We start from the raw sequence: 13,568 nt of genomic DNA, 5'->3' as shown, positions 1-13,568 counted from the left end.
ATCTCTTTGGCATATTTGAATTGGTAGCAAGACTTGTGTATGGAGTCCTTTTTAAATAAAATAAGGGTTATTTGAACACCAACACTGTGGTACCACAACAGGCAATCTGATAACAGACATGTACTGAGTGACTGAATGATAGGCAGCATACACAGGACAGATACTGTATGTAGTGTGGCTATGCTACACAAAGGGATGATTCATCCTGAGTAGGATGGAGCAGGATGGTATGATATGTCATTACGTTCTTTATGATATCAGCAATTTAAAACTTAGGAATTATTTATTTTCTGGAAAATTTCATTTAAGTTTTCAGACCACAGTTGACTATAGAAAATGAAACTGGATAAGAGGGGACATGTCCTGGTAATCACTCCATATCATATGAAGATTGTCTTCTTTTTCTTTTCTTTTTTTTTTTTTTCCCCTTTTACAGTTACACAGTTTAGATGTACCATAATTTTCAATCACTTTCCTATGTGTTGACGCCTTAGGCCATTTCTAATAATTTACAATTACAAAGAATGCTGCAATATATATGTATTTTTGTATCATTGGATGTGGTCATCTTGTTCAAGAATAGGGAATGTCTTTCCCTTTGCTCAAGTCTTCAGTGTTTTTCAGCCATGCTTAAACATTTTTTCCTCATATAAGTTTTATACATTGCTTACTTTGTTCCTAAGTATTTCATCTTCTTTTTTTTTGTGTGTGTGTGTGTGTGGTGCTGGGGATTGAACCCATGGCCTTGTGCATGTGAGGCAAGCACTCTACCAACTGAGCTATATCCCCAGCCCCAGTATTTCATCATCTTGGTTGTTATTGTAAGTGAAATTTTCCCTGCCATTATGTCCCCTGAATATAGTTTTTGTATGAAGGCTTTTGATTTTTATGTGTTAATTTTGTATTTTGCTATTTCAATGAATTATTTTTTAGTTTTATCATTGATTCCTTGGGGTCTTTCAAGCATACTTTCATATCCTCTGCAAAGAGAGATAATTTTACCTTTATCTATTTCCTTTGGGATTTCTCTTAACTAGTCAGATTGGTTAATACCTCTAATACAATGTGAATAGTAGTGGAGATGGTGGGCGTTTTTGTCTTATTCCTGATATTAGTGGAAATGCCTGTTTTATTTATTAATTGAGATAATGGTTGTAGAATTAAAGTGGATAAATATTTTATGTTGAGAAAGTATTTCTTAAATTCATATTTTCTTGAGTATTTTATTTTGAATAGGTGTTTTATTTTGTCAAATTTACTCCATCTCAGTGTTTGGAGAAAGCAATGTCCCCCTTTAGGTTTATGAATATAGTATCTATAATAGATTCCCTAATTGAACCAGTTCTATACTCCTGAGATAAATCCCACTTGGTCATGTTGTATTATTTTCTTAATGTCTTGAATTTTGTTTGAAAACAGTAAATTGTTCCCTCTAGTGTATTTCAGGAGTAAAAATTTGTTTCTTTGCATTATAGTACATAACTTTGCCTTATAATTTTTTATGTATGACTCCCTGATTAGAGTGAGATTGCTTTTAGAACCTGCAATAGATTTTACTCTTCTTTTCCCTTAGTGCCTAGCAGAGTTCTTCATATGTAGTTGATTTTCTCCCTATTGAGTAAATTAGAAGCAGAAATAGCTCATTAAACTTTTACTGAATAAAATCTGAGTTTTGTGTTACACTTAGACAATGAACAGTCACCACTGTTATTAATATTAAAGACCACTCTCCACCAGGGTAGGGAAGGTCTGAGTTCTGGTTTGGAATTTTGTTTTGTGTAGGCTACAGGTAATATTTTAACTTTAGACATCTTTGGATCTCAGTTTTTCCATCTGTCAAATCAGGTTGGCACTCTTATCTTTTGAATTGTTTCATATCTAAGTGATTTTATGAAATTATTTGTAATCGTTCTGTATAAGTGCTTTTTCCTGAATTTTTGTTTTTAGAATTATTTATTTCTTGTAATCCATAGATACTTTTATTATTGTAGATAATTTTGAAAAGCAAATTCTCACTACCAATAAATTAGTTATGCTGTGGAATATTTGAAAGAATATCAGTGGGCTAATAAAGCTCTTTTAACTAAATGATTTAATATGTGCTTAACACATTTTACTTTTAGGTATGTCTGACTGCAGCAATGATACAACTACTCTTGGTGCATCTAAACCAGCCACAGAAGAAGTCAAGTCTAATTCTGAGGTGACTGGATGGTGTTATATTGTTTTGTAAAGTCAGTCCATCTCAATCAAGGTTTCAGACTAACTTAATTTGTTCAAACTTGTGCCACTCTATAAATAAACTCTTTTACACAAAGGGTAAGAGGAGGGAGAGGTTTCTTCATAATGGCAAGTAAGTCACACTTGCCTTCAGGCATCTGAAATTTTTAGACCACAGCTTGTCACATAATAATAAACATAAAAGCTGTATAAGTTCTTATTTAAAAAGGAAATGTGACAATTGCTATAAGTTACTCTTGAAATAATAGTTGTAGTAGGTTCATATTTTGCTCATCTATTCCCAAGAGCACTTTGGTTTGCTATGTGTCAGAATCCAGGTATAGTGTTTTTAAACCAAATTTCAGATTTGTTGAACCTGAGTGGTAGACAGTAGACCTTATGTAGTTTTTTTCTTCTGATAGAATCACCTGTAGAACTAAGAACCACTGTTCTAATTCATTAGACAAAGGAGAAATATTATGAAATATTAATTTTATATTGAATTCAAGTCAAATAGAATGTGAAACATAGTCATAATTGCCTATTATATTTGTAGTGCTTAAATATTTTACCACGTAGCACTTTCATGGTGTCCCACATTGACTCTTAGAATAACTCACTGTAATTCATTTAGGTAAGTAGAACAGCTGTTATTTTTTTGTTGTTGTTGTTGAACAAATTTAACTTTCAGAGCAGTGGTGACTAATCTAGAGGAATGGATGAGGGTAGCTTTCAACATGGGGCCTTCTGACTTCAGCTGTGTTTCTTACCAATTTGTAACTTATATAGCTAGTGATGTACTAGGCGCATTATTGCTTTATTTGAGCAAGATACTGCCTATGTGACAAACCTCAGTGAGGAATTTAGCACCAAGTAATTTACTTTTAGTCTGAAAATCAAAGATAAGTTCTTTTTGGCAAGTATGTATTATTTGTAGACAATTCAGAATTCTTTGTAATTTATGACGACTTGGCTGTTTATCATTTGGAAAAGCAGTGTTGTTAGATGTATGTAATCCTGAGAAAGTAGAGAATTATGTGTACTTATTTGTCTTACTTCACAGATTTCATTTTCAGTGACCCAATCTCTGAATCTGTACTCTTGAGAGATGATCAGGGGGAAAGTTTGTTTGTGAGCTACAGGAAAGAGTGGCAGCACAGCCAGTGACAGGACTCATAATTTATAATAAATAATAATAAGTGCAAGTATTCTGTTTATGTGACTTTTGTTTGTGTGAATGTTCCTCTGATAAATGTTAAACTAGAAATTCCCTGCTTGGCAGAGAGTGAGGTTTGGGTAACAGTGGTCTGAAGGAAACCACTGCAAATTAATGAATTGTTCAAATTTGTCTATAAGTTAACATAAAATCCATGTTAGGCATTCCCTCTGTGTGTGTATGTGTTTTAATTTTTTTAACTTATAGATGGACACAATACTTTTATATATTTATTTATGTTTAATTTTATGTGGTGCTGAGGATCAAACCTAGTACCTCATTCATGCTAGGCAAGTGCTCTACCACTGAGCTACAACCCCAGCCCATTCCCTGTGTTTTTAACTATACCCAAATATGTCATGTCCAAAGGGAATGCTATAATAATAATAATAATAGTAATAATAGCAGACCAGGTATGTAAGTATAAGCTGAATCTGTGCCCCAATTTAAAGCATTATAGGAGTGTATAATTAACCAAAGTAAGATTTAAGAATGCTTTGTGATTTTTTTCCTATTTGTAATGAAATATTGTCATTTTAGACAACATGTAGATTATTAAGTGAAATAAACCAAGCACAGAACAACAAGTACTGGATAATCTCACTCATATGTAAAATATATAAAAGTTGATCTCATAGAAGTTGAGAGTACAATGTTAGTTACCAGAGACTAGAGGGAATAAGGGAGAGGGAGGGATGGAGAGGTTGCTCAGTGAGTACTAAGACACAGGGAGGTAGGAGTTAGAAGTTCTAGTGTGCTATTATTGCATAGTGGGTTCATTGTGGGTAATAATTATGTACTATATATCTAAAGAATCTAGGAGAAAGGATTTTCAATTTTTTTGCCATAAAATAACAAATGAGGAAATAGATATGTTTAAACTGAGCTTACAATGTATACATGTATTGAAACATCAGGTGGTACTCTATTAATGTGTACAACTTCTTATTTTTATCACTTAAAAAATAAAAAATAAATTCCCCTCTTATTAGTCTGCTGATTTGAATCTGCTTTTCCAAATCTCTGGATCAGATTGCTTACAAATAGAAAGAGAAAGTAGGTTAATTGAGCCATTCACTGAGAGCCTATTGGTTGCCAGGCATGTAGTAGGTTTTACATTTGTAATCTCAGTGCCTCTATAACACTTTTGGCAGTTGAGGTTTTTCTCCCCATTTTACAGATTAGTTGAGACTGGAAAGGTTAACATAGCTATTAAGGAACCAGAGTTATGACTTGAACCCAAATGAAAGTGAAAAAGATGAATAAATTTAAGAAACTAAGTAGAAAAAAGTTATTTAAAGGTAGAAGCAAGAAATTGGGAAAACAAGCAGGTAAGTATATTTTTAATAACAACAACAAAAGAAAGCAAAGACAGTGTGGCTTGGGATTATAGACTTATTTTATCTGTCCCTCAGTATAGTAACACTAGTATATATAGCAGTTTCTAATACTGAGGAAAAATGTAGGCACATATTTGCATTCTTTTGTGTAACTCAGAGATTGAAAAAATAAATTGGGTACAGATTCTGCATTCAAGGCTTATGTTGATCAATAGAGGAAATTTATAAATAAATAAAACGCAGAATAATAATGCCTTTTGAGTGATACAGATTATTCACAGGAATATCAACCAGGAATATCAGCAGTGGTGGCATTATGCTGTCGTAGAGCTCGGGTAGAATTTGAGCATGTGAGTGATAATGCTTATTGCTTGAGCCAAGGCTGAGGGAAGGAAAATTTAGAAACATGTTTGGGAAGAGTGAGTAAGTTTGATTTATCTGATGAAGTATAATCGGAAAGAAGATAGTTCTGGTCTCAGGGAGAATTTTTCATGCTGAGGAGTTAGCTTTTGTGTTGTAGACATATGCGTGGGAGACATTTTGAAAACAGACGTGTTATTTTTATTTTTGGTACCAGGGATTGAACCCACGGGCGCCTTACCACTGAGCCACATCCCCAGCTGTTTTCTGGATTTATTTAGAGACAGAGTCTCACTGAGTTGCTTAGAGCTTCACAAAGTTGCTGAGGCTGGCTTTGAACTCGTGATCCTCCTGCCTCAGCCTCCCAAGCTGCTGGGATTACAGATGTGCACCACCATGCCCAGCTGCATGTTATTTTATAATGCAAAGTAATATTTCCTGCTGTAAAACATGTTGGGGAGCTAAAGAGTAATGAAGAGTGCTAATTTACATAGGTGTTCATAGCTGGCCCTTTTGAGATGATGTTTGAACAGATATTTGAATGAGATGAATGTCATCTCCCAGACAGAGGAAATAGCAAGGGCGAAAAAAAGTTTGGTGTGTTAGAGCAACGGTGAAGAGGACGCTGGCTTGGAACCAAGAGTCAGGAAAAGGTATGAGGAATGTGGTTCAAGAGGCAACTAGCAGCTAAGATTGTTGTGTGTGGCATAGAAATGAGAACAACTGGCAGAAGTTGAGAAAGTTGAAAGAAGATTTGAATTGCAGTTTGCAGTTAGCAGTAATTGAAAAATAAACACAAGTTCTGGGTTGACACTAAAAAAAAAAGAAAAGAAAGAAATATGTGTGACAACCAGCACACTCTTGTACTCCCAGATATTCAGGAGGCTGAAGCAGGAGGATTGTAAGTTCAAAGCCAGCCTGGATAACCTAGTGAGACCTGTCTCAAAATAAAAAATAAAAAGTAAAAAAAAAAAAAGGAGGGGAGTGGCTGGGCACAGTGGCGCATGCCTGTAATCCCAGAGGCTCAGGAGGCTAAAGGCAGGAGGATCATGAGTTCAGAAACCAGCCTCAGCAAAAGCGAGGTGCTAAGCACCTCAGTGAGACCCTGTCTCTAAATAAAATACAAAATTGTGCTGGGGATGTGGCTTAGTGGTTGAGTGCCCCTGAGTTCAATCCCCAGTATCTCACCCGCAACAAAAAAAATTAAAAAGGGGGCTGGGTTGTGCCCCTGGGTTCAATCCTGGTAGAAGGAGGGAGGGAGGGATGGAGACATGCAAGAAAAATGAAAAAATTTAAATTTAATGAATTTCCATATACTTATGATCCAGGTTCAATAATTATTTGGATTTTATCACATTTGCTTTATTCCTTTATTAATAGGTTTGAGAGTCATTTGCCTCTTAAAACTATGAAATTGTCAGGACGACATAAAGGGGAAATTGGGATACAACAAGTACATTTATAATCATATTCCAACTCCGTCCTGATTGTAATTTGTTTTAGAAAAGTACAGAGTACCCATGGTGATGGTTATGAGGAACAGCTATGCTGGTTAAGAAAGGAATGCATGTCAAGTATCCCCTTTTTCTGAAATGCTTAGTACCCAGACGTGTTTTGGATTTGGGCTCTTTTTTTTTCTTCAGATTTTGGAATATTTGCATGTACATAACTGAGTATCTTGGGGATAGGACCCAAATCTAAACACAAAATTCATTCATGTTTCATATACATCTTACATGCATAATCTGAAGTTAGTTTGGTTCAATATTTTACACATGACTGTGACCTGTCACATGAGGTCAAGTGTAGAACTTTCCATTTGTGGTATCATGTCAGAACTCAAAAGATTTCAGATTGGAGCATTTTGGATTGGGAATGCTCAGCCTGTACCAGTGTTGGTGGAACTTATTCCAGGTATTTGTCCTGTTGAACTTACGTATAGTAAGTTGTAGCTTCTTTACATGGTATTTTCATGTTATACAGTAGTTACACATTTGTTTGACAATAGCTATATAATATATAAGCGAGATTAGTATAATATTATTTTATAATGAGGAAAGCGAAAGTTACAGAAGTAATGTGACTTATGTAAAGTATATAAAGGGGCAGAGCTGGACCTTAAATCATTATTGTAATAACTCCTTGGCTAGTTCCTGTAACTTTGTGCATAGGCTTATTTACCTAATACTTTTGAACTATGTTGACTTTTTAGTAGATTAGCTGTTTTTTTTTTGCACATTTATTTATTTACTTTTAAAAATTTATTCTGATTTGTTATACATGATGGCAGAATGCACATATAGAGCACAATTTTTCAAGACACTGGTTTCACACCATTCGTGTCTTATACATGTACTTAGGGTGATGATGTCTAACTCATTTCACCATCATTTCTATCCTCTTGCTACCCCTCATTTCTCCTCCCTTCCTTTTGTCCTATCTAAAGTTCCTCCATTCCAAAAGGCTGTATTTTTGCTAATACTGAAGGAAATTTCAAAGACTTTGAATTTTGAATTTAATAGAATTGCTTTCTCTTTTTGTAGGCAAACAAAAATCTGAATAATTTCATCCATCACAGATGGCATTTGTGCTTTTTGATATTGAAACAAAATATGGTCTCAGTTGAGATGCATAATCAGTTCACTAAGTATTGTGGCTTTCATTGTCTGAAGCCATAACTAGAACAATTAGAGTTGAAAATTTGTGGCTTCTTTCTTCTTTCTCTTTCTTCAGTGGGGATCTTTGTTAGGAGTCAAGAAAGCAGTGGGTTTGATTCATATAAATGCCTGAATGTGTGTGTGTGTGTGTGTGTGTGTGTGTGTGTGTCACATGTAAGTACTCACTAAATGTTACCTCTTATTATTCATGTAGGACTTCTTTTGTAAGAAGGTGCAATATTTTAATTTGTTTAAATTTCTTAACTTTTCTAGGCCTTAGTCACCTCATCTGTAAAATTGGGAAAATTATATTTATCCCACAGAGCAGGTGTGAGGGCTAAATGAAATAATTCATATAATATGTTTAGCACATTGTTTAGCCTATAATAAACATTCAGGAAAGGTCAACCTTTTAATCATTACTGTTAGTATTAGAGAAAGGAACCATAAAGCTATCAAACAAGTTTCATAGTATTCTGATATTCTGAAAAATTGCCACACTGTTTCAGAATTATCTAATAATCAAAACTATTCACAAAGATATTAGAAGAACATTTTAAAATTTATCTACTTCTTGTTTGTAAGATTGGTGTCCCAGTCTTATGTTGACAGCAAATGAAATCAGCTTTAGCTCATCCACTGAGAAAAAGGATTACTAAGAGGATAGAAGTGTCATGAGGCTTGAGAAACTAGAATCCTGGCTATACACTAGGAATATTGAGTACTGGTCCATTCAGGACACCATTGCTACCATTAGCTCCAGGTGTAGCAGTTTGTATTGTTTGTACCTCTGTCTCTGGTAGCTGGATGTTGCAATGGCTGAATGAGGTCTTGCTGCAGTTATTGCTTTCCCCAAATTCTTTGCTGTCTCTCTTCTTCTTCTTCTTCTTCTTTTTTTTTTTTTTTTTTTACTGGGGATTTAACCCAGGGCTGCTTTACCACTGAGCTATATCTCCAGCTCTGTTTTTTGGGGGGCAGGGGTGGCATTGGGGATTGAATTCAGGGGCACTTAACCACTGAGCAACATCCCCAGCCCTAATTTGTATTTTATAGAGACAGGGTCTCCTTGAGTTGCTTTGTGCCTTGCAGTTGCTAAGGCTGGCTTTGAACTCTTGATCCTCCTGTCTCAGCCTCCTGAGCCACTGGGATTACAGGCCTGCGCCACTGCACCTGGCATCCCCAGCTCTTTCTATTTTTTATTTTGAGACGATTCTCACTAAGTTTCTTAGGGCCAAAGTTGCCAAGGCTGGCTTTGAACTTGGCATTCCTCCTATTTCAGCCTCCCTAGTTGCTTACATTGGGATTACAGGTGTTCGTCACTGTACCCAACCTCATATCTATCCTTGTTATTACCATTAGCATTTTGATGGTGCAAGTGCCTCTGATTGGCAAAGCGTAGATAATAGGGCAGCGCCCTAGAGCTTGGGAAACATTATCATCATCAACATCATCATCATCATCATATATGTTCAGCACTTAGTTCTAAATTAAACATTTATTTTATGCTACAACAATGCTATGAGGAAGATACTATTATTATTTATCTAAGGAAAAAGAGTTCTACGAATCTTGCTTAAGTAAGATTCATAGCTACAAAACAGAGGAGCCATGAATGGAACCCCAAGCAAGGGTCTTTGCAGTTTTCCAGATATTTGTCTTGATAATCTGGTATTTTCAGTTTTATATTATATGAAGCAGGCTCTGCCTTTTTCCAGAGCTCAAAATATGGAGACTTTTCCCAACATTGAGAGAGGGCTGGGACTGGGTAGCCAAAAAGAACAACATAAACTTAGTACTTGGCTGAAGTCTGACTTGGCAAACCAGTTATGCCTCTATTGCTGTTTTAAAAGATCTAAGATGAGTACAGAGGGATTTTTTTCTTCGTGGTTGCATTTCATGCTCTGCTGTTCTTTAGATATTTGCCATTGCTTAGATATTCTTTTGGAGGCAGTACTTACATTTTTAAGATTCTGGGTCAGGCAATATTGTTTGTAAATGACAGGTTGATGCAATCATTTTTGCAATGAGTATTGTCATAATTTATTTTTTGTAGCTGGATGTATTTTGGCAAATGATAGAACTTCTTTTGCTTCTGAGTTGTAGAGCTGCAAGTCAGACCCTCCTTGTAGATTGGCACTGTGATCTGAATCACCTCACCCCACCAGACTGGTGTGGTTGTTCTGTGGGTGGATTTGGGGCTTGCAGGAAAAATCCTTTCCTGTTTGAGGTGATATAATGGAATTTTACCTTTTTTTTCAAAATAAACAGTTAATTGATATAAAATTTATGTAGAATAAAAGCGTACGCATTTTATATGTATAGCCCAATGCATTTTTACAAATGTATAAACTTGGAAACCATAATCATCAAGAGGATACAGATTGTTTGAGACAGGAAGATCGCCAATTCAAAGCCGGCCTCAGGAAAAGCGAGATGCTAAGCAACTCAGAGAGACCCTGTCTCTAAATAAAATACAAAATAGGGCTGGGGGTGTGGCTTAGTGATTGATTGTCCCTGAGTTCAATCCCCAGTACCCAAAAATAGATAGATAGATAGATAGATAGATAGATAGATAGATAGAGATTGTTTCTATCATCTTTAAGTTTCTTGTGCCCCTCCCCTATCACTCCTGTCCCAGGCAACCACTGATCTGTTATGACAGGTTAGCTTAATATGTTCTAATATTCTGTATAAATGGAATCAAATAGTCTGTATCCTTTTGTGCCTGCAATATGTTGTGAGATTAAGCAGAGTCCTATGGTGTGTCAATAAGTCTTTCCTTTTTATTGCTGAGGAGTATTCCATTATTGTGGATATGCTGCAGTTTGTTTATTAAACTTTTAGTGGATATTTTATTTTCTAGTTTGGGGTTCCAAGTATTTCTGAGATTCAAAATCATTGTCATTCATACAAGTCAGAACATTAGTTTTAATTTCTTTTTGATCAGTGCTTAGGTGTAGAATAAGTTATATGGTCAAATGTGTATTTACTTGTATAGGAAATTGCTAAACAATTCTTCAAAGTGAAATACATTTTTACATCCCCTCCAGCAATGTATGTAAGTTCCAGTTGCTCTTCACTAACACTTGTTATTACCAGTTATTTTATCTTGAGCCACTATAGTGGTATCTTATTGTAGTTTTTATTATCTTATTCTAATTTGTTATGCGTGACAGCAGAATGCATTACAATTCATATTACACATGTAGAGCACAATTTTTCATATCTCTGGTTGTACACAAAGTAGAATCACACCATTCGTGTCTTCATACATGTATTTAGGGTAATGATGTCCATCTCATTTTACTGTCTTTCCTGCCCCTTGCCCTCTCCTTTCGTCTCCCTCCCTCCCCTTTGCTCTATCTAGAGTTCATCTAATCCTCCTATGCTCCCCCTCCCTACCTCAGTATGTGCCACAGTCTGGCTGGGCACAAAATCACACGAGCCACTCAAGCAGGAACAAACTTTATTTCTGAAATTCCCGCCAATGACATGCACGCTTCCGGGAAATAACGCCGCGTTCTCCCGGCCAGACTACACCAACAGGAAAATCCCTCCTCCAGAATTCCCTCCTACCGCACTTCCCCAACCAATGGAGCTCCTGCAAGAACTCCAAAGTAGCAGGCCTAGGCAGACAGCAGGGGTCTAATCTCCAATTGAATGCACATCTTAACATAATCATTATCATCTCAATGGCTTGCATCAATCCTACTTGGCTATGGCTCTCAGCAAGTATGAGTCAGTCACCTTATATCAGAGAAAACATTCGGGATTTGTTTTTTTGGGATTGGCTAACTTCACTTAGCATTATCTTCTCCAATTCCATCCATTTACTTGCAAATGCCATGATTTTATTCTCTTTTAATGCTGAATAGTATTCTATTGTGTATATATACCACATTTTCATTATCCATTCATCAACTGAAGGGCATCTAGGTTGGTTCCACAGTTTAGCTATTGTGAATTATGCTTCTATAAACATTGTCCCTGTAGTATGCTATTTTTAAGTCCTTTAGGTATAGACCGAGGAGTGGGATAGCTGGGTCAAATGGTGGTTTCATTCCCAGTTTTCCAAGGAATCTCCATACTGCTTTCTGTATTGGCTGCACCAATTTGCAGTCCCACCAGCAATGTATGAGTGTACCTTTCTCCCCCACATTCTCACCAACACTTTTGTTGTTTGTCTTCATAATAGCTGCCATTCTGACTGGAGTGAGTGAGAGGAAATCCAGAGTAGTTTTGATTTGCATTTCTCTAATTACTAGAGGTATTGAACATTTTTTTCATGTATTTGTTGATTGTACATCATCTTCTGAGAAGTGTCTGTTCAGTTCCTTGGCCCATTGATTGATTGGGTTATTTGTTTTTTTTGGTGTTAAGATTTTTGAGTTCTTTATATATCCTAGAGATTTTTGCTCCCCAATGTAGGTTCTCTATTCATCCATTGATTGTTTCTTTTGCTGAGAAGAAGCTTTTTAGTTTGAATCCATCCCATTTATTGATTCTTGATTTTAATTCTTGCACTATAGGAATCTTATTAAGGAAGTCGGGGCCTAACCTGACGATGGAGATTTGGGCCCAAGTTTTCTTCTGTTAAGTGCAGTGTCTCTGGTTTAATTCCTAGGTCCTTGATCCACTTTGAGCATGGTGAGAGAGAAGGGTTTAATTTCATTTTGTTGCATATGGATTTCCAGTTTTCCCAGCACCCTTTGTTGAAGAGGCTATCTTTTACTCCAGTATGTTTTTTGCACCTTTGTCTAATATAAGATAACTGTAGTTATGTGGGTTTGTCTCTGTGTCCTCTATTCTGTACTATTGGTCTACCAGTCGGTTTTGGTGCCAATATCATGCTGTTTTTGTTTCTATTGCTCTGTAGTATAATTTAAAGTCTGATATAGTGATGCCACCTGCTTCATTCTTTCTACTAAGGATTGCTTTAGCTATTCTATGTCTCTTGTTTTTCCAGATGAATTTCATGACTGCCTTTTCTATTTCTATGAGGAATGTCATTGGGATTTTGATTGGAATTGCATTAAATCTGTATAGTACTTTTGGTAATATGGTCATTTTGAAAATATTAATTCTGCCTATCCAAGAACAAGGTAGATCTTTCCATCTTCTAAGTCTTCTTTAATTTCTTTCTTTAGGGTTCTGTAATTTTGATTATATAGATCCTTCAGCTCATTCATTAAGTTGATTCCCAGGTATTTTATTTTATTTTATTTTGTTTTATTTTATTTGAGGCTATTGTAAATGGGGTAGTTTTCCTCATTTCCCTTTCAGATGATTTGTCATTGATATACAGAAATGCATTTGATTTATGGGTGTTAATTTTATATCCTGCTACTTTGCTGAATTCATTTATTGGTTCTAGAAGATACCTGGTGGAATTTTGGGGGTCTTCTAGGTATAGAATCATATCATCAGCAAACAGTGCTAATATGAGTTCTTCTTTTCCTACCCGTATCCCTTTAATTTTTTTTGTCTGTCTAATTGCTCTGCCCAGTGTTTCAAGAACTGTGTTAAATAAAAGTGGTGAAATAGGGCATCTCTGTCTTGTTTCAGATTTTGGAGGGAATTCTTTCAATTTTTCTCCATTTAGAATGATGTTAGCCTGGGGTTTAGCATAGATAGCTTTTACCATGTTGAGATATGTTCCTGTTTTCCCTAAATTTTCTAATGTTTTGAACATGAAGGGGTGCTGTATTTTGTTGAATGCTTTTTCTGTATCTATTGAGATGATCATATGGTACTTATCTTTAAATCTATTGATGT

At 35.7% G+C, this 13,568-nt stretch overlaps 1 protein-coding gene across 8 annotated transcripts in view; it reads left to right on the top strand.

Moving 5' to 3' along the window:
• The window catches only part of Arfip1 (ARF interacting protein 1), a 114,454-nt gene that overhangs the window by 13,931 nt on the left and 86,955 nt on the right, over positions 1–13,568 (top strand). For 5 of the 8 annotated variants that reach the window (XM_071614604.1, XM_071614603.1, XM_071614607.1 and 2 more), the window contains one exon: positions 2,124–2,203. The exons of the other annotated variants lie outside the window; for them this stretch is intronic. In XM_071614604.1, coding sequence (XP_071470705.1) covers positions 2,126–2,203 — 78 coding nt within the window. In that variant the 5' untranslated portion in view covers positions 2,124–2,125. The remainder of the gene's footprint in view (positions 1–2,123; positions 2,204–13,568) is intronic. 8 annotated transcript variants of the gene reach the window in all.

This window comes from Marmota flaviventris, chromosome 7 (genome assembly GCF_047511675.1).
Source record: "Marmota flaviventris isolate mMarFla1 chromosome 7, mMarFla1.hap1, whole genome shotgun sequence".
Taxonomy (NCBI): Eukaryota; Metazoa; Chordata; class Mammalia; order Rodentia; family Sciuridae; genus Marmota; species Marmota flaviventris.
This window is presented reverse-complemented; position numbering and strand designations above follow the sequence as displayed.